Source organism: Podarcis pityusensis (assembly GCF_964106645.2).
Source record: "Podarcis pityusensis genome assembly, chromosome: 11".
NCBI lineage: Eukaryota > Metazoa > Chordata > Lepidosauria > Squamata > Lacertidae > Podarcis > Podarcis pityusensis.
The window spans coordinates 59,699,720-59,724,129 of NC_138036.1; the positions used below are offsets into that span (position 1 = coordinate 59,699,720).

The following is a 24,410-nucleotide window of genomic DNA, read 5'->3' on the forward strand; positions in this document are numbered from 1 at the left end:
AATAAAATTACTGATCAAGGACTGAAATGTGAACAGTATGGCGCAGTCACTTTGTGGTGGTGGTGGTCACAAATAATGGTAATCAATACTGTCAGAGTTGCTTCCAGATCCTAGCTCACAGAGGATCACGCTAGCCAGCGATCATTAAATAAAAGTCTTTATTGAGTTACAGTTTCCATTCTCAAGCTGCTGCGTGCAACCCTACGTCTAATGGTTAGATCGGCGAAGCTCCATCTGAGTCTCCGCCCCTTGTACACCAACTTAATATCCTAGCCTTGCTCCACCTTTTCCGCCTGACTGTTCTTCTCTGGGTCCCTCTGCCCCCCGGGGTCTCTTCCTTCCGGGATTCCTCTGACGCTGACGCTGACCCACCTGACTCTTCTCCCTCCTTTCGGCGGGCTTTAGGACCTGGCTCCCTTTCCGGGCTGCCTACTGCGCCACCTTCCTGTGCATTTGAACTTGGCTCGCGCGCCCAACCTTCCACCTTCCGTCTGACCGTTTCTTCGCTCCCCGATGGAGGTGTGGCCACTCCTGACTCGTGCCCTCCCCCCTGTTGTGAGCTGCCAGCGCTTGATCCCTGGCGCCCTTCCTCTTCCCTGCTCTCTGGCGGTGACGCTGGTCCCGATTTCCAACTGCTCCCCTCTGAGTCCCCTCTGGCTCTATCTTCCTGGGGTGTCCCCCTAGGCTCCCCCCTTGCCCTGGCCACTGGTGCTCCTTTCTGTGAATCTTCTGATTCACTGGAAAGACTCGGAGATCTCGGGTCGTCGTCATCACTCATCTTTTCTTCTGCCTCCTCTCCCTCGCTCTCTGTTTCCTCCCTTGCCCTTGCCTCTGCTCCTGAACCCCTGACAAATACATTCTTACCTTTTAATTCCCTGAAAGGTGCTGCTAGCCATATCTATTATTCCTCCAGTGGGTCTTGCTACAGCTCCCACTAATCCTTTCCCAACGCCTTTGAAGAAACCTGTTGCTCCTTCTTTCTGGGCTCCTAGAAAACAATGACAGCAGCAAACAACAAAACATAAAATAGAATCACAGCATCACAGAATTGTAGAGTTGGGAAGGACCCAGAGGATCACCTGGCCCAACCCCTTTCAATGCAGGAATACGCAGCTGCCCCATACGGGGACTGAACCTGCAAAATTGGGGTTATCAGCACCACACTCTAACAAATAAATGAACATCTTTTTAAAGAAAGCATATTTTATCATTTGCTACAATTAAGGCTGAGGTGTGAGTTATTTCATAAACTTTTCCAGCTTAAAGGAGGACTGTGGGAGAGGAAGAGTATAAAAGGTTTCACAAAATGCATGCCCCCTGCAACACTGAGGATATCTGGATCCAAATCAGAGTGCAAGCAGTACTTTCGGCCCTCAGTCTGGTCCTGAAGTTAAAGGAATAAGGGGGAAATGCTGTCCAACAGCAGCAGGGAATGTGGTAAGTGCTGGTAATGGTGAAAAAACTTCACCCCTCTCTGTAAGTTCTCCTAAATATTATCAAAATGCACTCCCATCCAATCACAGCCTGCAAAATGGTAGATAGACAGGAGGCTATTTTGGCTCAGCGCTAATTAAAACTATGACACACCATTATAACAACTGTACACATACATTATTTTTTTCTATTTTGCTTCATTTGTCAGCAGCCGGTAAAAATGTAGCTTGTTTTTCACATAAAGTATATCTCAGCAAATAGCAGCTTTAGGTTCAAATAACACAGTACAAACTGAGAGAACGATCATACCTCTTATTGGCTTTGTTACTATTCCTGTTATTCCACTGACAAAACCCTGTAAGTTAAAACAAAATGGCATCTCAATTTTGTTCTAAAATGGATGTCTCAGCATGATTTAAGACTGTGAAGTTGATTATATAATAATAATAATTTATTATTAATACCCCGCCTATCTGGCTGGGTTTCCCCAGCCACTCTGGGGAATACAATAATTCATCAAATATTAAAAGCTTCCCTAAACAGGTCTGCCTTCAGATGTCTTCTAAAAGTCAGATACTTGTTTATTTCTTTGACAACTGGTGGGAGGGCATTCCACAGGGTGAGCACCACTACCGAGAAGGCCCTCTGTCTGGTTCCCAGTGCGGTGTAGTGGTTAAGAGTGGTAATCTTGCAATCTGGGGAACCGGGTTCGTGTCTCCGCTCCTCCACATGCAGCTGCTGGGTGACCTTGGGCCAGTCACACTTCTCTGAAGTCTCTCAGCCCCACTCACCTCACAGAGTGTTTGTTGTGGGGGAGGAAGGGAAAGGAGAATGTTAGCCGCTTTGAGACTCCTTAGGGTAGTGATAAAGCGGGATATCAAATCCAAACTCTTCTTCTTCGTCTATCTTTGCTTCTCGCAGTAAGGGAACCGCCAGAAGGCCCTCGGCGCTGGACTTCAGTGTACGCGCAGAACGATGGGGGTGGAGACGCTCCTTCAGGTATACTGGGCCAAGGCCATTTAGGGCTTTAAAGGTCAGCACCAACGCTTTGAATTGTGTCCGGAAACGTACTGGGAGCCAATGTAGGTATTTCTGGACCGGTGTTATGTGGTCTCGGCGGCTGCTCCCAGTCACCAGTCTAGCTGCCGCATTCTGGATTACCGGTAGTTGTTTTCCGGGTCACCTTCAAAGGTAGCCCCACGTAGAGCGCATTGCAGTAGTCCAAGCGTGAGATAACTAGAGCATGCACCACTCTGGCGAGACAGGTCGCGGGCAGGTAGGGTCTTAGCCTGCATACCAGATGGAGCTGGTAGACAGCTGCCCTGGACACAGAGTTAACCTGCGCCTCCATGGACAGCTGTGAGTCCAAAATGACTCCCAGGCTGCGCACCTGGTCCTTCAGGGGCACAGTTACCCTATTCAGGACCAGGGAGTCCTCCACACCCGCCCACCCCGTCCCCCAAGAACAGTACTTCTGTCTTGTCAGAATTCAGCCACCATCCATCCTCCAACTGCCTCCAGACACTCACACAGGACCTTCACCGCCTTCACTGGTTCTGATTTAAAAGAGAGGCAGAGCTGGGTATCATCCGCATTCTGATGAACTCCCAGCCCAAATCCACTGATGATCTCTCCCAGCATCTGAATGTAGATGTTAAAAAGCATGGGGGAGAGGACGGAACCTTGAGGCACCCCACAAGTGAGAGCCCAGGGGTCTGAACACTCATTTGCCAAAGTACTGGAGCAGGCATAGGCAAACTCCAGCCCTCCAGATGTTAACTACAATTCCCATCATCCCTAGCCAACAGGATCAGTGGTCAGGGATGATGGGAATTGTAGTCTAAAAACATCTGGAGGGCTGGAGTTTGCCTACGCCTGTACTGGAGCATAAAAATAATGGAGACTGAATTCCTAATATAAACTTTCACTTACTCTAAATCATAGCAATATTTTCAATCTTACCTTAATCAGAGCATGGATCAATAGCAAATGGTGTGGTGGGGCCAGCTCACCAGACCTCCCGACAGCTGAGTCACTGCTGTTTGCAGTCACACTATTTGCATTACACCAACCTCCCCATCGCTGTGCCTCTTCCCTCTTTTGCAAGGGAGCAGCAACTCTGCTGTCAGAAACCCATCATGTTCATTTCTGATGTGAATGAGAATATAATTTATGCAGCTTGTGACTGCAACTCTATCTGCCGAAGAACTAGTGTTGAAACCATTCAACCTATCAATATTAAAATACGTTATGTGATGTTTCTTACAGATACCAAGCCTTTTCCACCACGAGTGATACCCTCTTTCAGGCCAGCAGGCTGCCTATTCATGGCTTCCCTTCGCTTCTGCTGATAGTCTTCATCCATAGTTATTGCTGCTACTCCTTTAGCCATAGCACCAGTTATTCTTGATGCAGCACCAGCTAATCCACCTATTAGCATAAGAGATTTGATGAAAAATATTCAATGTTTTAAAGAGTAAAAAATGCAAAGAATACTTTTGCAGCTTTTACCTATGTGTAGAAAAATGACTGCTTACCAACAGCACCACCAACTAGGGCCTTGAGACCCAGTGCCATTCCTTCTACAAACTCTTCTGGACCCTGGATAGCCCCCTAAGAAGAAGAATGACAAATATCTTTAAAATATTCTGATTGATAACCTACAACCAGTTCTTTTCTGCTAAGAATAATAGAATTGTAGAGTTGGAAGGGATCTCTAGCGTCATCTAATCCAACCCCCTGCAATGCAGGAATCTCAGTGAAAGGATCCAACCTCCCGAGGGAGACTGTTCCACTGTCGAACAGCTCTTACTGTCAGAAAGTTCTTCCTGATGTTTCGTTGGAAACCTCCATGTGACAGCCCATCAGATATTTGAAGATGGGTATCGTATCTCCTCTCAATCTCTTTTCCAAGCTAAACATACCTCCTTCAACCTTCCCCCATACGCCTTGGCTTACAGACCCTTGGTCATCTTAGATGCCCTCCACGACACACATTACAGCTTGTCCATATTCTTCTTAAATTTTAGTGTCCAGAATTGGACACAGTATTCTAGGTGTGGTCTGACCAAGGCAGAATAGAGTGGGACTATTACTTCCCTTGATCTGGACACTTTACTTCTGTTGATGCAGCCTAGAATAACATTAGCTTTGTTTTTGCTGCTGTATCACACTGTTGACTCATACTACGCTTGTGGTCCACCAAGATCCCTAGATTCTCACTCCTCAAATATTTATAAAGAGTTCAATCTAGCAGTTTGTTGTTTAGTCGTGTCCGACTCTTCGTGACCCCATGGACCAGAGCACGCCAGGCACGCCTGTCTTCCACTGCCTCCCGCAGTTTGGTCAAACTCATGTTAGTAGCTTCGAGAACACTGTCCAACCATCTCGTCCTCTGTCGTCCCCTTCTCGTTGTGCCCTCCATCTTTCCCAACATCAGGGTCTTTTCCAGGGAGTCTTCTCTTCTCATGAGGTTGCCAAAGTATTGGAGTCTCAGCTTCACGATCTGTCCTTCCAGTGAGCACTCAGGGCTGATTTCCTTAAGAATGGATAGGTTTGATCTTCTTGCAGTTCATGGGACTCTCAAGAGTCTCCTCCAGACCATGATTCAAAAGCATCAATTCTTCGGCGATCAGCCTTCTTTGTGGTCCGACTCTCACTTCCATACATGACTACTAGGAAAACCATAGCTTTAACTATACGGACCTTTGTCAGCAAGGTGATGTTTCTGCTTTTTAAGATGCTGTCTAGGTTTGTCATCACTTTTCTCCCAAGAAGCAGGCAATTCAATACTGCCATCTCCACATGGACACAAACTGTTTTCCAGCGGAATTTTTTGAAATCAACCCTCAAGTACAGTATGTTCAATCTTGCATAAGTGAAAGCATGTCTGTATTTTGGAACTGTTAAATTTTGCAAGTAGGGTGTCAATGTGTCAAGGAGACTAGGTGAGAAATAATCATACCATTGACAAAATTTGTTGGCCAAATTATTTTGTCGTTCAATGTCATATAGGCACTGTCCAATTAAATTCTTTGCTTTGCTGAAGCCCAATGTTAATCACTGTTGTGGTGATAAACTAGAGGAATAAAGCTTTTGGATGACAAATTTTAGTCCAGGCGCTCTCATGACAGTCTTGCAATATTCCAAAGGACATCTACCACAAATTTGTTCCTTCCACAGTGATTAGGCCTTTGAAAACTCAGTATCTTTCTACACTTTTGGCAGAATTTTATGTGAAGTGGCTGTTGCCTTCCACTGTAAATATTTACATACTAGTACAGCCTGTCTTAGATTGCCTTGAGGAAAAACTAGGTGGAGAACGCACCTGGTAAGGTTCATAGAAGAATGCTTCAACTCCTTCAGACAAGTCTCTTATGAATCCAAATGGATTGCCCAAAACATCCAGTCCAAGAATAAGAACATACATTTGCTTAATAGCCTAAAATGCAAATAAACATGTTATAGAAAATATATATTTAAGGCATATAATTTCAATCTACAAATGAATCTACAAATAACTCATTTTTGTGAGTTTGTCTACGCAGCTACTTATTATTATTAATTAAATTTGTATACCACCCTTTAGCCTATGCTCCCAGGGTGGTTCACAACAGAAAAATACAAAATGAGAATACAAAATATGTAATAAAATGAAAACAAAACCCTCCCACAAACACATTTAAAAACCCACAGAACCAACCAAATGCCTGGTTAAAGAGATTTATTTTTTTTCCTGGCTGGCACCTAAAGTTATGTAATGAAGGTGCCAAGCAAAATGGTCAATTCATGTTAGGTTCATGATATACTAACCTGCTTTGAATAATGCATAACTACAGCCCACTGCAGTTGCTCTGTAGTACAAAAGTGGTAGTTGAGCTCAAAGAATGCCAATCTAGAACAAGTAAATTACATTAAAATGGCAAAATAAAATATATTCTGTATGTAATGCTTTAATTAAAATCAACTAAGTGAATATTCTACTTACTTAAGAACAACATCCTGCACATCTGTGAGTGTGGCCCCAATACTCTTTAACAAGAGGTTTAAGGACTGAACTGGAATTAGCTCCTTGCGTGTCTCTTCCTTGTTGCTATCGTCTCCAGGAGTGCTAAGTGAAAAACTTAAGTGTAACTGAAATGAGAGCGGGGGAGGGGATGAAATATGGGAAACACCAGTAGTATGTGGGATGCTACCTTAGATCTTAAAAATATTTTTGCTATGATATTGCATTATTATATCTTACATATAAGTCAGCTTGATAAGAATGTTTACCACTGCTGTTGCACAAAAATATAAACCATCAACTAGTATGGTACAAAGTGTATGACTAGGACTATGGATATGAGGTTTCAAATCCTCAAATGAGACCTCGGGGTAAGGATATATAGTGCTGGGCATCTATCTCACAAGAAGTCCTGGGGCTCTTGTGCTGTGGAGTGCTTCCATACGAGAGCTGCCGTGCACTTTTGAGGCCCTGGTCTTGCAAGATCAGCTGCAGCAAAACTAAAACTATTATTATTTATTTATTAAATTTGTATACAACCCTTCAGCTGAAGACCACAGGGCGATTCACAACATTAAAATATAAAATGAGAATACAAAATACATAATAAAATAAAAACTAATAACTCCCCCTCCACAAACATATTTAAAAGGCCATAGAATGTTAATCAGCCCAAGGCCTGGTGATAGAGAAATGTTTTCACCTGGCACTAAAAGACATGTAATGAAGGCACCAGGCGAGCCTCCCTGGGGAAGAGCATTCCACAGATGGGAAGCCACCACAGTAAAGGGCTGTTCTTCTGTTGCCACCCTCCGCACTTTTCATGGAGGGGGCACACAAAGAAGAGCCTCAGATGGTGAGTCGGTTCATATGGGAAATAGAGGACCTTGAGGTATTGTGGTCCTGAGCCATTTAAGGCTTTATAGGTCAAAACTAGCACTCTGAATTAGGCCTGGAAACTAACTGGCAGCCAGGCTGGAACCTATGTAATATACTCAAACCGACTTGTCTTGGTGAGCAACCTGGCCACTGAATTCCGCACCAACTGAGGTTTCCAAACCGTCTTCAGAGGCAGCCCTAATCTAACCTAGAGGTTCCCAAACCATAGCCAGAAGTTAGGCTACTCCTGGCCAGATAAAAGGCACAGCTGAGCCACCAGCTGAAGCTGATGGAAGGCACTCTGCGTTACCAAGCCCATCTGATTCTCAAATGACAGCAAAGGATCCAGGAGTACCCCCAGGCTGCGTACCCACTCCTTCAGAGGGAGTGTAACCCCATCAAGAGCAGACATCTCCCATCCATCTGGCAGTACAGAACCACCCCCTAACAGTGACTCAGTCTTATCTGGATTGAGCTTTAGTTTGTTGGCTCTCATCCAGTCCATCACTGAGGCAAGACAATGGTCCAGCACATCCACTGCCTCACCTGCAGATGTAAAGGAGAAGTAGAACTGTGTGCCATCAACATATTGCTGACATACTCCGAGACTCCATATAACCCCACTCAGTGGTTTCATGTAGATGGTAAACAGCAAACACTGAACTCTGAGGAATGCGACACTGAAGGTTTTACAGGACCAAATAGCACTCCCTAAGCATCACCCACTGGAGTAGTGGGTAGGACTGGAACCACCACAAAGTAGTGCCACCTACCCCTAACTTGGACAGCCCCTCCAGAAGGATACAATGGTTGATGATATTGAAAGCTACTGAGAAGTCGAGGAGAATTAACAAGGACACATTTCCCTTGTTTCTCTCCAGACAAAATTCATTATGCAGTGCAACCAAAGCAGTTTCTGTGCCAAAACTGGGCTTAAACCCTGACTGAAATGGATCTAGAAAAATCAGTTTCCTCCAAGAGCACCTGGATCTGGTCCATGACCACCTGCTCAAGAACCTTGCTGAAGAAGGGGAGATTGGCAACTGGCTTATTTGGCAACTGAATCTAGTTACTTAGACATACACATACCTTGATTGGAGAAATATGAAAATATTCATATAGGCTGATTTGTGATGTATCTGTTGATGATATATTCTTCAATTCCTCGTGTACAGATTCTACATCCTTTTTGAAGAGTTCTATCTGTGAAGATAATAATAATAATAAATAATAATAATAATAATAACAACAACAACAACAATAACAATAATACTTATGCCCCGCCCATCTGGCTGGGTTTCCCCAGCCACTCTGGGCGGCTTCCAACAAGAGATTAAAAATACATTAAAACATCAGTCATTAAAAACTTCCCTAAACAGGGCTGCCTTCAGATGTCTTCTAAAAGTCAGGTAGTTGTTTATTTCTTTGACACCTGATGGGAGGGTGTTCCACAGGGTGGGTGCCACTACCGAGAAGGCCCTCTGCCTGGTTCCCTGTACCTTTGCTTCTCACAGTGAGGGAACTGCCAGAAGGCCCTCGGTGCTGGACCTCAGTGTCCGGGCAGAATGATGGGGGTGGAGATGCTCCTTCATTAACTTAAAACCAGCATTTCTTAAAGCCAAATTATACGCTACCAGTTTCATGACAAATGGTATAGCTATTCTGTTGAGTTTAAAGAACCTTCTGGGTTGATGTCTATGTGTAGAAATATTTCATGTTCTATTTCTTATTTGATGACAAACAGTGTTTGACCTTGTTTATATGTTCAATGTAGCACATGTTCCATATTTCTCATTAAGCACCATTTGGTACAAAATATTCAATACAGTGTATGAAAAAATTGAGCCAACACACATTATGGTTTGTTGCTTTTTAACTCCATTGAACAATAATTTGTACCTCTTGATCTTTGGGCACCTCGTCTGCAAATGTAAAGAATTCAGCCAATGCATAAAGAAACCCAAGATCTAATCGGAGATCCATCTCTTGAATTAGGACCTTAAAATACCTGCAAAATAGTTTAAAACAGTCACATTGCAGAAGCTTTTTTGTTTTTGTTTTGTTAATAATGTCTTTGTCTTTAAAATCCACCAGTTCATAAAAATATATATAAAAAAAAATTAATGAAAGACAACATTAAAGTACAATCTTATGCACATTTGGGCAGATATTAGTCCCACACCATTTGCTGGGGCTTATTCCCAATATGGAGTACACAGGATTGTAGGCCAAGTGATTTTAAAAAGTTTGATTGGTACTTACCTGAAGCGTAGATTTGTGAGGGTGTTATGCAGGCACTTGGTTGGATAACATCCCTTGTCATGTGACAAGGCAGGAGCCAAGAATTCTGGGAAGTGGACTGTCCTATCTCCAGTTTACACCCTCACCAAGCTCGACAGTCACCAGAGTCTCGCATGAAGGAAAAGTTAGAAAGCATACAGCAAAGAAGCACCCACTTCCCACAACTAATGAACCTTAAAACTAACAACTGTAATGCACACATTACTTTGACCCCTTTGTAATCCATATTAGGGAGAGGCCTGCAAGACACCCTCACAAATCTACACTTCAGATAAGTACCAATTGTACTACAGTGGTACCTCCGCTTTCGAACAGCTTAGTTCCCGAACAACTTGGAACTCGAATGCTGCAAACCCAGAAGCCAGTGTTCTGGTTTGCAAACTTTCCTTCAAAAGCCAAACATACTCCGTTTTGAGCCCTGAGCTTCTGTTTTTACTGTTGCGATGCTAATTTGCGTCCCCCCATTGTAATTCAAGTCTTTCATTTCTGATTGCAGTGTTCTGAGGTGATATTTGGAGCTTATTATTTGGTGCTTTTGTTTTTGCTATTTATTTTGCATTTTTTGTTTTTGAGGCTTTTTCAGTTAATTTTTGTGACCTGAAGCGGCTTAGTCATGCTGGCCACATGACCTGGAAGCTGTACGCCGGCTCCCTCGGCCAATAAAGCGAGATGAGCGCCGCAACCCCAGAGTCAGTCACGACTGGACCTAATGGTCAGGGGTCCCTTTACCTTTACCTAGAACACAGTTCAGCTACTGATTGACTGACTGTGTGACTGTGGAAATGGATAAAAGCCCTCCATCCAAACAATGACTATCATCAGTGCAGGTATCATGCACAATACTGTTTTATTTTATAGTGCAGTACATTGATTATTGCTTTCATTTTATTGATCAATGGTATCATTAGAAAGTAAAATTCATGTTAAATTGCTGTTTTAGGGGTTGTTTTTAAAAGTCTGGAATGGATTAATCTGTGAGAAAGCACACCTTGGTTTTGGAACACTTTGGTTTTGGAACGGACTTCCGGAATGGATTAAGCTTGAGAACCAAGGTACCACTGTATTTATTTATGGTGTCATGCAAGCACTGGGTTGGGACATACCACAGCTTTCCCAATTAGAGCAAAAACAACCATTAGAGGACTCTACTTCCAACAGAGACCAACCGGTCTATTTTGTAGGGCCTGGTAAAGGTAGCAGAAAGTAGCAGAAGTTGCTGCCAATCTAGTGGAGTGCACTATCAGATTAGCTAGAACAGGGCAACTGTAGAGTGTCATAAACTAAGCAAACACAAGCCCTAATCCACCAAGATAGAGTAGCAGAAGTAACCCTCTTCCCCAATGTAAGCAGGTGAAAGGATATAAACAGAGCATGGATACATGTAATGTCTTTTGTCCTGGCTAAAAGCACCTTCAGTGCCCTTCTAACATCTAAAGAGTGTTGTGTCTTTTCCGGAGGATGGGAAGGATATGGATAGAAAGTTGGAAGTACAAGTTCCTGCGGTGCCCTATGGCTGGAGGGCTGCTTACATGTGTCGGGGGGGGGGGAGGCGCTTGTGGATTGGGGGACCTCGCACTGTATTGGAGATGATAAATGGACAAAATCATTAGACTAGAGTCAATAAGAACTTATCTGTTCCAGAACTCGAGAAGACTATAAGAAGCCCTTTGCATTGCCCAGTTGCTGAGGCTGAGCACTAGGATTTCCTAGGGGACAACCGTTTCTGAAAAGCCCACAAATTCATCCTCCTCAGAAGAGGAAGAATGAAAGGCACTAAACAATTCCTCTGATGGTGGAGGTAATCCCCACACATTTAGCCGGGATTGTGCCCTAGGTACTTCAGAAGACATTGCAGCCTTTCACAGAGGGAGAGGGGGAACAGAGGTAGCTCTTACCAGGTCCCCCTTTTCTGCCTGTGCAATGCCTCTTCAGCAGAGTCTATGTGCTTAGACTTCTTTATTACTTTCCTTGTATCCACGAGAGGGTTCAGGTACCGTTACTGTTACCAGCTCCTGCTCTGATGCCATTTATGGGTAGAGCGGAGAAAAAAAATCAATAAAATAGCCCTTCAGGAGACCCAAAGCTATACACGCATCTGTACTGGAAGGGGGGGGGGCTGGGAGGCCACGGATCACAGCAAGTGTTTTTGGTGGGAAACTGCAGGCAAGCAGTAAAACTACTCAGGGTTTTTTCCTGTTTGATTGCTCCCACTCAATAGCAGCAGCAAGGAAAGGGAGCAAAAGACAAAGAAAAGGAAGAAATGTTTTTGCTTTGTTTTTTAAATGCATTAAGTTTTTTGTAGAAAAATTGGCTGCAAAAGAAAAAAAAAGTGAGGGGAGAGGGTGTGTGTGGAGTGAAGCCAACAGCTACTCTGGAAGGAATGGAGAGGGGCCCTGAAGGAGCTCAGGTGTTAGGCTCAGATAAGCCTAACTGGTGTGAATGAAAGGATTAAAGTCAAGTAGCATGAAGACATTCTCCAAAGGTAAGAGAAAAGGCCAAAGTAATGAGGAGCAAACAAAAAGGCTGACTGCTCTCAACAAGGCAGGAGAGAAAATTGGAGATAGGATGAGCTAAGTTTCCAGAATTCTTTGATCCTGCCTTGTCATGTGACAAGAGATATTACCCAATCCAGTGCCTGCTTGACACCAGAAATAAATTAATACTAAGTTCCAACTGAAACCATATGGATTAAGTAGAAAGGCAGTCTAGATTTAAGAATGAAAAAGGAATATATACTTACTTTATACGTGATATTTGAGAATGCCCTGCAGTTCTCATGACAATACTGACATCAGTAAAGGGTTTGGGTTCTATGAAAATTCCAAACAGGAAACAGGAGTGCGTAAAAATGACTCATACTTATGCAGAATTCAATTTATTTTGACATGTAAACTATAATATATAGAACTGAGTTCATTTGCAAAGGATATAATGGAAGGGTTGGACAAACCAATGGTCTAAGGTATTAGAGGCATATATGGGAAGAAATGACACTACTTTCTAAAATGAGGAGTGCACATCCACAAATATTTTCAATATAAGTTCAGCAGATATACACTGATTGTGAACAGTTTAATGAAGTTACATAGAAGTTATTTTCAAATTCCAACTGCATCAATTGTATAGGTCTCAAAGTAAGTTCTAGGTTTCCTAAGGGCACTGAGTCCCTTGCTGTTCCCAATCCATCCTAGGAGAACATTCTTGCTTGACAATCATATGTTGTCTGCAAGTGTTATCTACAGCTAACAGATTTCAGGGAAAGGTGATGAATCCTTCATTGCCCCAGAACAAGGACCATGGAAAATACAAATGGCAGAAGCTGTGTCTCGCAAAACCACAGATTACTTCCAGATTAGGACTGGAGTCACTAAAGAGACTATATATAGCAATGTCTGACTGGTCTTGTTCTTTGACAAGAACCTATTGTTGTTAAAAAAGAAAAGACAAATGTTTGCATAATATGCTTTCATGAAATGCTGAGACATTTCAACTTCTAGCAAAGTTAGGACTATGCAAACCCATCAACAAAATGTAGTTTGTTTTCTAATCCTACTATGAATGACTTCCCCCCCATGAAGATCTCAATGTTTCCTTCTTCTTAATTATTACAGATGCAGAAAAATAATAACAATGCATTAAACTGTATTAACAAACCTGAATCCAAGGAGATGGACTTGGGAGGTTTAATAGGATAGAACACAAAGGGAAATATGGCTCCAGGAATCTGGTTTTGTATCTGATAAGGGTAATGACAATATGATGCATGTTAGATGTTCATTTGCAAATGCTTATTTTTGTCCTAATTTACAATTATACTTCCTATTAGCTTCTCCATTACATGAAGGCTGCATTCTAAATGTTGAAGATCTGTATATCATTTAACCTATATTATTCCGAATTCTGATATTTGTAAGATGAATTGAATAAAATACTTGGCACTTAATACACTTTGCAAAAACATCTATTTTCAAATTTTGTCATTTGAAAATTAAAAATTAAAAAATGTTTTCTATTTTAAAGATGCTTTCAAGAAGCCCAGTTTATACTGATTGTGTTATTTCTGAATTTATTTTATAAAATTTATATACAGCTTGGTTGTAGAAAACCTCAAAGTGGTATAGGAAAAAATAAAACAGCAAGGTTATTAGTAAAAACAATTTAAACATTCAAAAAAATAAATCAACTAAAAACACAACAGCATTCTAAATATCTGGGTAGGCTTGTCTAAATAAAAATGTTTTTAGCAGGTGCCAAAAAGAGTACAGGGAAGGCACCTGGCAAATGTCACAGAGTTCAAAAATGTAGATGCTGCCACATTAAAATATTGATTTCTTACAAATTTCTTACAAATGCAGAATGGCTATTATGTGGCACCTGTAATAGTGCCAGTTCTTCAGAATGAAGTGGTCAAGAGGGCATAATTGCATGGGTTTGATCACAATCAGAGAAGTCCCACTGAAATTAATGGTCATGACCAAGGCTCAAGGACCATCCCTGCATCCATAGTCTGGCAGCTCATCATGTTGGAAAGTGGGGCAGACAGACTGGCTAGCCATGGCTATGAGAGCAGATCAGGATGCAGCCAATACTGGGCTGGCTCAGCTCTGCCCTCAGGACACCTCGTTTTGGGGTTATGTGCTGGACCCTGCAAGTAGAGATACCTCCAGATACTTTCTGCATGCATGTTCAGGACATGAATGGGGCTATCTGTACCGCTGGAATGATGGCAGAAGCAGAAGTGAGCAGAGGGATGCCTCTGCTGAATCCCACCTCATCCCCACAGCCCAGAGTAACTTTGGATTGCAGCCCAACTTAGCACATTAATTTCAGGTCCTGAACAGAATTCAGTTGCATGTAATCCATTATCTGTAAAAACAGAATTTTGTCTTACTGTGAATTTCTGTTTACTGGGAATGACAGATGACATTCCTCATATACCTCCAGGATGGTGCTTACTCTTTTCCTTATGGGCTTTCTATGGGCCTTATGTGCTTCTGACTTCTGTGTTTACGACAAGGGAAGGAGTCCTTAACCTCTTTGTGAATGCAGAAGTCTACCCATGAGAGGAAACCAATATGACTCACACAGAAAGCAGCATGACTCACCCCACCTGCAGAATGAGAGTGTGAATCAGAGGCTCCTGCCTAATAATATCAGGCACTCCAAGAGAAGGTGACATTGGAGTCTGACTAGTAGCCTCCTCTACAATCTTCATGGTCAGAGGCGCAGAAGCAACAGGCAAAGCCATAACGATTATGCAGGAGCATAGCCAAAAAGGAAGGAAGAAGCTGGTCATGCACAAACTGTCCGTGCACTGATCAGCCCCCCAGAAATTCAAAAGGCAGAGGATGTTGAAAGGATTAAAGAAAGCTGAAATTCAAAGCACACTGATCAATGATGCAGGGCGGGGCAGGAACCAAGCAATGATGCTGTGTTTTGGTGTGCAAAAGTGCTTAATTAATGGTGATGTTGGGGCGGGCAACATTCTGATCAAAGAGAAAATGGTGCTCCCACTTAGGTAGGTTGTTTTATGAGCAACAAGTGTTTAAACAAAATGGTGGCTCTGCTCAGTATTGTAAATGTAAATGAGGGACCTGCTAAGCTTCATGCTCTTCAGAAATCAAAGTAAGGGCTCCCAGGGAACCGTGATGAATTCAAAACGCCCCTTGTGAAGACACAATTCTCCCTCAGACAACAAGGGGAAAAACCGGGGGGGGGGGGGACGGAATAAAAAAGAAATGAAGCATACACACAAACACACAGGGCAAAGGAGTAATATACTGAAATAAAATATAACCAAAACAGTAGTAACAGTTAAAAACACAACTCACAAAATATGCAATAAGAAATGCGCAAGACGAAGAAAAGCCAAATATTCAAGAGAGAACAAAAGGCTCCAACCATCACCATCTGCAGGCAGGGCCAGTCTGGTGAGAGGGATGATTCCCTCCCTTGGGAGAGGAGGCAAAAGACTTCAGTGAACCCTGCCTATTCTTTCCAGCAGGAGGCATCCCTATGAGGAATGTCATCCATCATTCTCAGGTAAAAACCCTGAAAGCTACTTTATTATCTTTCTTGTCTCAATTATGATGTTACATTAAAGGGTTTTGAATATTCTTTATTGGTAACCTTGAAACATACTTGTATTCTATAAATCTGGACTCTGAAGGATGACTGATGTTCAGATGTACTATATTGTACTTTTAAAGCTGGCAAGAAGCTTCTTCTTACAGGGATTTCATTTGGTTGAAGCATTTTCATGTTATTACCAGTAGGTGTCAAGCAGACCTGTCACATTGAAAGGAAAAAGATGTCCAGATCTTAATGCCATTTCTTATAAATCTTTCAAATACAACATGAGTCAGAATCTAGCCAAATATAACCACTTAAGTGTCAATGTTATTTAAGAGACACATTTAAGCAAGTACTTAAGCAGCAGTAGAGAATCATTTTTCTTTCAAGGGCTTCTGACACATAAGAGAAGACAACTGGGGTGCTTAGCAGATGTTAGATGTGGTCAAAACAAAAAATATGTGCAGTCTGTAACCTGAGAGAAGTGTACAACTCTTTCTATCTCTCTGTCACCCCATCATTTTAGTACATCTCATGCACATACATGAAAAACAGAAGAGGAAGAAGTACTCAGAGGAGCTGTCTGGAGAGAATGGGTGGTGACAGAAGAATGCTTTGAATAGAAGCCCTTGTAGAATCAGCAACAGTTCCACTATCTCCTTTGGGAGAATAGATTCAATCTCTTCCATTAAAGAAAGAGTAGAGCTGGGGGTATTTAACAGAAGCAAGAATAATTTGATCACATACATGGCCTTTGGCTGCTCATCCCCTTTTGCATGGTGTATGCAATCAAATTATTATTGCTTCCTTAGACATATTTTTTTGTTTGTTAGGCACCTCCAACTCCTTCTTTAAAGGAAGATGGAAGCTAGGGAGGGGTGTGTGAATAAACTAGCCTACTATATAAAAGTACAATTTACATTAGTTGCTGTGCCCACATTTGCCTCTGGCACCACCCACCACTAACATACAGCCCTCAAGAGAATGAAGGTCATGGACTAAAAAAGCTTCCCCATCCCAGTCTATGATGGTGGCATGTCACACTGAACTGAAGTTCCAGGCAAACACAAGTGGTTATGGCACATATGCTTGATAAAATGCTGGAAATGGGGGCACATATTCATTATACCTCTATCACCAAGGCAGTGGGGTGGTGGGGCAGTAGGTTACTATAAGCAGAATCTTTCTAAAAATGTGCCTGTTGCAACACATGTGCCCACTTAAGTGCAGCAAAGGCACCAACAGTGCAAATGGACCAAAACACAAATAGAAGAAACAAATAGAAGAAACAAATTAAAAAGAAAAGAAACAGGAACAAAGGACCTACCTCATACTTTCTCAGAGGAAAGTGGCATTCACTCTTGTGGTGGTCAAGAATAAACTTTTACCTATTACTAAAAAGTTCTAAATTTTGCTCTGCCCAGGTGCAGAATCCATGGGTGGAACCCAGCATAGAGCTAAGGCAAACGTTTTATCAGCCGAAGGATTTCTCTTTGTACAACAGGATGTTCTCCCCCCTATCCCCCGCCATGTGCCCCCCTAAATCTGGAGATTTGGGGAATGGGGTGAGGAAAGGGGGGAAAGTCCCATTGTACAAGCAGAAATCCTTATGCTAACAAGATGCATTGGTAGAATACTGTGGGACAATATAGAGATCATGAAGGAAAACCACAACTGCTGAGAACCAGGGGTCAGGGTGCTCATGCCTTTCCCCCCATCCAGACAGCAGGAGGCAGATGAAAGCCATAACTCTATGCAATTACTCTTGCTGGAATTTATCCCGGAGTGAATATAAATAAGATCAGGCTGTAAGCCTCTGTTGTGGAACAAATTACAGCAGGACACAAAGTCAAGGCAAGGAGCAGAAGATTCAACTAATTTTACTCCGAGTAGACACATGGAAATTAATGGAACTTTCTTAGGCATGCTCATTAATTTCAATGTGTCTGAGTAAAACATAGTTGAATATGACCCCGTACTGACAAGTTTCTAGTAAAAGAGCAATATCCAGTTATGCTAAGCTTTATGTTACGAATGTATTTTAAATGGACAACAACCAAAATTCCCCTTAACATTACCGGAGTATTATCATCCAGCTCCACTATTTTATTTTCTGTTGGTGAGTGATCGCAGTAGTCATTAAATTCTTTCTCCAGCATTTCAGTTTGTTTCAAACTCAGTGGCCTCCATCTTGACTTTTTCTTAGGTTTCGTTTCCCAAATTATATCAGAACTTGCAAACAAAATAAAGAATAGAACAGTAAACTTCACCCTGCCTGATAGTTATCAAACACAATATATTTTGCAGAAAAAAATATATGAACAAAACTATCACCTGATAACCCAATAAATAATGATGTTTCAAGATACCTCTGAAATTTATTTAACCTTGAAAATTGAGCTCTTTGTTAGAAGCAAAAAGAACTCCAGTTCCAAAAGTACCGGTATCTCTTTAATCACTAATAAAACTTTTTGGAAGCTCCAAAAATTATTCTGCATTTTTAGAGTACTGAAACTAATACAATTCTAACTTGCCCCAATTGAGGCTTTACTGTATTTATACTGAGCACAATCCAGCCATACTTAAGCATTTTCAAATCCTAATCATTTTGACAGAAGACTTAAGCATGTGTCTAATACTGTTCCACTGAAATGAGTACAATACTGTACTATATGCACCTGCCTGGATGTAAGGTTATATTGAGATCAGAATAGAAAGTAATAGAAATGCACTGTTAAAAATGTTTAACTGGCTGAATCATGCCCATATTCTTATGTTATATCATCCAGAAGCAGGTTCACTTGAATCCAAGCATTTTAAACATATGTAGTTAAAATGAAAACATTGTGTTTTTAAAATTAAAGCAACATTACCTTGTGATGCCAATGTAGCCTACTTCCTGTTTTGAATAGTTATTTACTAAAGAAATCCCAACATCTTGTAATGATATAATGATTTCTTGTTCTGCCAGTTCAGCTTTTTCACTTTCATATGTTAGTTTGAAAACTTTTTCATCTTGAGTGAACAGAATAATTCGCTGCAAGCCTTCAAAAAATGAAACTAAATAAATAGTTTTGTTTCCCACTTGGATAGGTGTCATCAAGTCCTAAAATGGAAGACAAGCAAATGTTCATTTTCAAGACAACAGTCTCCAGAAAATGCTTTTATTCACCAAGGATTCTATAGTTTACTGATACCATACACTGAGAGACTGCTTGGTTACTGTGATTGTTTTTCTTTGTATTTTACTCTGTTAATTCATTGTGAGGTGCTTTTATTTTCCTTTAATATCTTATTTTCTGAAGTTGGATTTTACTCTTGTAAACTATGTTTAGATTTGTATGAAGGCTGGGTATAAAAATATTTGAAATAAATATATTTGCAAGTTTGGATACACTTACAATCTTTTCAAAAATGGTTCTGGCTTATCTCCATCTACTGTTAGGTATCAGCTGCTGCAATCCACATCTGGCACAGCTACTGGTTCAGTGCCCAACATAGCCCCAAATCAATCTGTACACAACCAAAATTATGTCACTTGATCCAGATGAGGCCTTAACTATGCATCCAATAAAGAAAGTGTGGTTTCAACCAGCTACAAACAAAGCTCCCAATTAGCTGGGAATCTTGTATAACCTTGTAGGTCAGGTTAGAGCTAATCCTGTATAAGTCACTGCAAACCATCTTACAACGAAAAGTATAGCCCAGATCCAATTGACTCATGGATTTTGTCTGTAGTTGCTGGATCTTTGCTCCTGACTACGCCAAAACATTTTAAGTATTAGATTCTTTGACTGTTAATAAACAACACTGATTTGAGCGTTATTAATAGCAGCATACATACATCTTTCTGAGTTACTTCCCCACTGCTCTTTCCACATTTCCATTTCAATGTTCTAGACCCTACAGGATCAGCCCATGTGTACAGAACTGCTTTATTAGGGGACAGAACATCTTCCATTGCATAGTAAGAACTGCAACAAAAAACAAGAAAAACATAGTAAATCACAATACTAGAAAGAGAAAGGATACAGGAGAGAACAGTAAAGAAGTAGAAATAAAGTTCTGTTGAAGTTAAAAACACTCAGCTGACAGAGAAGGTCAGAGAGAGCCGGGAGAAAATGACCTGATCCATCAGGAAGGAGAGAAAAAACTGAAGGGGACTGTGCCTGCCTCCCAGAGTTCTTTGCTCTCCTGCCTCTGTCACATGACGAGGGTCATAACCCAACCCATTCAGGTCCTCAGTAACCGTTATCAAATTTCTAGATGGCTTGGGGACAGACTACTTGAAGGATGACTTTTTCCTGCCAGTCCTTGAGATCTTCATTGAAGACACCACTTCCTCAGGCTACTCAGCCAAGTGATGTGAGTTGGGTAGCAACTATGGACTTTTAGGCACCAAATGAAAACCTTTTTGCTTTCCCAGGTATAATATTAATTATAATATCTATTTAAGTGGTTTTAGGTTCTTACACCAAGTTATTTCCTATGCTTGCTAGATGTTGGCCTAAATTGCTCTGTTCACAGAGATTTTAGCCGTTTTAATTTATTTAACATTGGTTTTAGTGTTAGTTAGTGTCAGAGCTGCTTCCAGATCCTAGCTCACAGAGGATCACGCTAGCCAGCGATCATTAAACAAAAGTCTTTATTGAGTTACAGTTTCCATTCTCAAGCTGCTGCGTGCAACTCTACGTCTCATGGTTAGATCGGCGAAGCTCCATCTGAGTCTCCGCCCCCTGTACACCAGTTTAAGATTCTAGCCTTACTCCACCTCTTCCGTCTCTCCTTTCTCCTCTGGGTCCTGCTACCCCCCGGGGTCCCTTCCTTCCTGGATTCTTCTGACGCTGACGTTGACCCCCCTGACTCCTCCCCGTCTTTTCGGCGGGCTTTGGGACCTGGCTCCCTATCCGGGCTGCCAACTGCACCGCCCTCCTGTACATTTGAACTTGGCGCGCGCGCCCAGCCTTCAACCTTCCTCTCGACCGTTTCCTCGCTCCCCGATGGAGGCGTGGCCAATCCTGACTCATGTCCTCCCACTGGCAGTGCGCCGCCTGATCCCGATGCCTGGGACTCCTCCCCCCTACTGCACTCTGGTGTGGACGCTGGTCCTGATTTCCAACTGCTTCTCTCTGAGTCCCCTCTGGCCCCTTCTTCCTGGGGTGTCCCCCTCGGCACCCCCCTTGCTCTGACCATGGGAGCCCCTTTCTGTGAATCTTCCGATTCGCTGGAAAGACTCAGAGACCTCGGACCGCTGTCATCGCTAACATTACCTTCGGACTCCTCCCCCTCGCTCTCTATTTCCTCCCTTTCCTGTGCCTCTGCTCCTGAACCCCTGACAGTTAGTTTGTTTGTTTTTGTCATTTAAAACACTGTGTTATACTTTGTAACAGTAATGGTCTGTAAACTGCCTATCTAATTGTTTTCTCAGTTATATGGGCAGTATAGAAATGTAACAAATGCACAATAGGTTCTCCCTAGAAGTTTAACCTTCACTTTTTGAATGGAATTCAAAAACCAGCATGCGTAAAGTGTCTGGGGCTGGGAAAGATTGCTGAATTAGGGTCAGATGTTAAAAGCCATCAGAGACAGAACCGACTTCTTAAGTATCCTATGGTCTTCTCTTGCTTTGCTAAATTGAACAAATAACTACTTTAAGATACCCAATACCTGTTTGGCAGTGAAGCACTAGTAAGATAATACAGGAAAGAATTTGTATTATTGATTACCAGTATTTACTCAGATAGAATCATAGAACTGTATAGCTGGAAGGGACCATTAGGGTCATTAGTTCAATCCCCTGCAATGCAGGAATTTTTTACCCAACGCGAGGCTCGAACCAACAACCATAGGATTAAGAGTTTCATGCTCTACCAAGACTGAGTTATCCAGCTGCAACTATGTGACAAAATCCTACAGTGTTCTGTGTTCTATAGAATTAGAAGGAAATCTTGTATATCATGTGAATAAATTCTCTTTATTTGAATTAAGTTTTAATGGGCATTGTGTAATAAATATATTTCCATACCTCTGACATATGTAGTACCTGTATCTGACCCTACCAGGTTCTTGGTAAGTTAAAGATTCAGAGGAAATAAGTGAGACTGGTGGCAGTGGTGTGAGTTTAGGGGAACCACTGGAGAAGGAGCTGTGTTTTGTTATTGTAGAATAAATAAACCAACCCCCCCTACCTTCACCACACGTACCTTTGCCCGTATTCAATAATTTCTTCTTTGGTATGGTTAATTATCAGGAAGGGAGCTGCACCATCATGATAATTAGAGAATGTAATTGCTGTTGAATGTTCAGCTGGTGTAACATCCACAATAATGCCTCCAAGCTATCAGATATGAAAACAGTGCATTAAAATTGATTTTATTCATTAGTCTAATTTATTATCACAACAATTATGTTAGTTCTAAAAGCTGAATTAGTTTGGCATATTTTGCTCATTTAAAAGTATTCATTTGATTTCTTTATATGGAGCTGGTTGTTAGCCAAGGGAAGGACTTCTGGCAGTGCCAACGGAACATCCCCTTTCTCTCTTCTTCCTGTTCACCACTGCACCTTCCTTAAAACTGTTCTGGAAGTTCCCCCAACCCTCTGGTGTAAATTTGGAGCAGGTGCACAGGAAGAGGAGAAAGGAGAAGTTCCTTTGCACAAATGAAATGTAACTGAAATGTACTAACTGAATGACAGTCGTACCTTGGTTCTCAAACAGAATGCGTTCTGGGAGTCTCTTCGACTCCTGAAACCGTTCAAAAACCAAAGCACAGCTTCCAATTGGCTACAGGAGCATCCTGCAGCCAATCAGAAGCTGTGCTGGATGTTTGGCTTCCGAAAATCGGAACACTCACTTCCAGGTTTCAATCATTTGGGAGCTGATTTGTTCAGGAGCCAAGGCATTTGAGATCCAAGGTACGACTGTACTTTGTTGGCTTCCACTCCAAGTTAGTTAGTTGTTGGATTAAACTCCAAGATAGTTGCACTTAGTTTCCAGTGAAATCAATATGAAAAGATAGGTTATCATGACTAACTTACGTCTCAGTTGTTTCAATGGGAGCTAAGTGCAACTAACTTGGGGTGGAATTGGGATCAAACTCATGGCAATCCCCTTCAATTCTATGCATTTTGGATAGAGGAAAAAGGTAGAACATGCATTTAAAAGTTATGTAGCTAGTAAATTATGCTACTCACCCTGTTGTCTAAATGTAGCAGCAAACAATTTTCTTGCTTATCAAACCGTATAATTTTTGGTGGAATGTCAGAATGTTCTACTCTAACACGTAACTTGCTTTCATTTTTTTCAGGCCAAAAAGGAGTGCACTGGGGAAGAAAAGGATAAATACATGATTTTGTAAGGATACACATAATGGAAAATAAAGAGCAGCCTCCAAAAATCAACCCTTTATCTTTTTTACCTTAATATTAAGTAATTTTAAGGATTGTGATTCTATTACTAAACATCATTTGGACATGGGAGATGAAACAATTATTTTAAATTTCAGCTTTAGAAATCTGCATGGATCTGTTCTTTAGAAGATGAGTAAAATTAGTAAGAGTAAGTAAAAACAAATGAGAAGGTAGATAGAGATAAATTCCATTCTCATGGAGTAGCTTATGCCTGGCATTTTGCTGCACAGGCTAGTACCATAAAACTAGAAGAAAACTACAAGAACACTAAAGTAAAAAATGTGGCATACTCACTCAAGCTTTCAGAAGCAAAGGGCATTGCCCTCAATCAAAGACTACATTTAATACTATTTGTATAAATATGTGGACTGTAACTATACTGAAATGGCCATTTTAAGAATTGTTTACTCTCCGATGCTAACTCACTTTGAATGTCTCCCACAAAACAGTCAAAATTTGCACTACTGCAATCACATCATCTCTGTTCTTCCACTGTATCACCTTGGTACCCTGAAATCGATCCAACTTTACTGACAAAATTATTCATCGCTCTTGTAATTCCAACTGCACAAATCCTCTCCTTAAATCTCTAATCCTGTCTACTCCAGGACCCTACAAAACAATCTTGTCTCACTTTCAAAACCCCAGCTGGCCTCACCCCAGCTCTCCAGCTCTTCACTCTCTTATCCCATCACAAACCTTTGCTCATCCAGCTTAATCACCCTCAGCTCCCTCAACCCCATCCCTTGTTCTGTGCAGTCCACTGTGGCTGGAAGAACCCCCTAGAATGCCTTTGTGAGGCTACCTCTTAAACATTCAAATCTCTCCTCAAACCCCACCTTTCCTTCAAAGCCTTTGGTAAATAGCCGAATAACATTCAAATCTCTCCTCAAACCCCACCTTTCCTTCAAAGCCTTTGGTAAATAGCTGAATAACATGAGGTAGTCAATATGATGCCCTTCAAATGCTGTTGGACTTCAGTTCTCATCATTCATGACCATTGGTCATGATTGCTGGGGCTGAAGGGAGGCGTAGCTCAACATTATCTGAAGCCATGTTGGCTACCTCTGCCCTATGGTAATTGGTGTAAGAACATGTAATAGAAATAATAAATTATTATTCTCTTGTTTACCACTCCATCAATTTCCTTTCCCTTCCTTTGCTGCCTTCTTTGTGTGCATTTTTAAATTGTATGTGCTACGGGCAACAGACCTATTCCATCCTTTTAGGAAATCATCATGTACACAAATGGTGCAATAACAACAAGAGCCTTGATAAGTATGTGCTTACTTGGAGAAATGTAGTGACT

The 24,410-nt window shown here is 41.7% G+C and overlaps 1 protein-coding gene across 3 annotated transcripts in view; it reads right to left on the bottom strand.

The window, feature by feature from the left end:
• VPS13A (vacuolar protein sorting 13 homolog A) overlaps nt 1-24,410 on the bottom strand; it is a 154,319-nt gene that overhangs the window by 17,464 nt on the left and 112,445 nt on the right. For all 3 annotated transcript variants that reach the window (XM_080972149.1, XM_080972148.1, XM_080972150.1), the window contains exons 51-67: nt 22,886-23,014; nt 21,895-22,028; nt 19,536-19,665; nt 18,565-18,797; nt 17,770-17,923; nt 15,761-15,907; nt 13,274-13,355; nt 12,360-12,429; nt 9,218-9,326; nt 8,408-8,521; nt 6,422-6,567; nt 6,247-6,328; nt 5,762-5,875; nt 3,972-4,047; nt 3,701-3,864; nt 1,744-1,789; nt 865-988 (exon numbers count right to left, since the gene is read on the bottom strand). In XM_080972149.1, the coding sequence (XP_080828275.1) occupies nt 865-988; nt 1,744-1,789; nt 3,701-3,864; nt 3,972-4,047; nt 5,762-5,875; nt 6,247-6,328; nt 6,422-6,567; nt 8,408-8,521; nt 9,218-9,326; nt 12,360-12,429; nt 13,274-13,355; nt 15,761-15,907; nt 17,770-17,923; nt 18,565-18,797; nt 19,536-19,665; nt 21,895-22,028; nt 22,886-23,014 (2,054 nt within the window). The remainder of the gene's footprint in view (nt 1-864; nt 989-1,743; nt 1,790-3,700; nt 3,865-3,971; nt 4,048-5,761; nt 5,876-6,246; nt 6,329-6,421; nt 6,568-8,407; nt 8,522-9,217; nt 9,327-12,359; nt 12,430-13,273; nt 13,356-15,760; nt 15,908-17,769; nt 17,924-18,564; nt 18,798-19,535; nt 19,666-21,894; nt 22,029-22,885; nt 23,015-24,410) is intronic.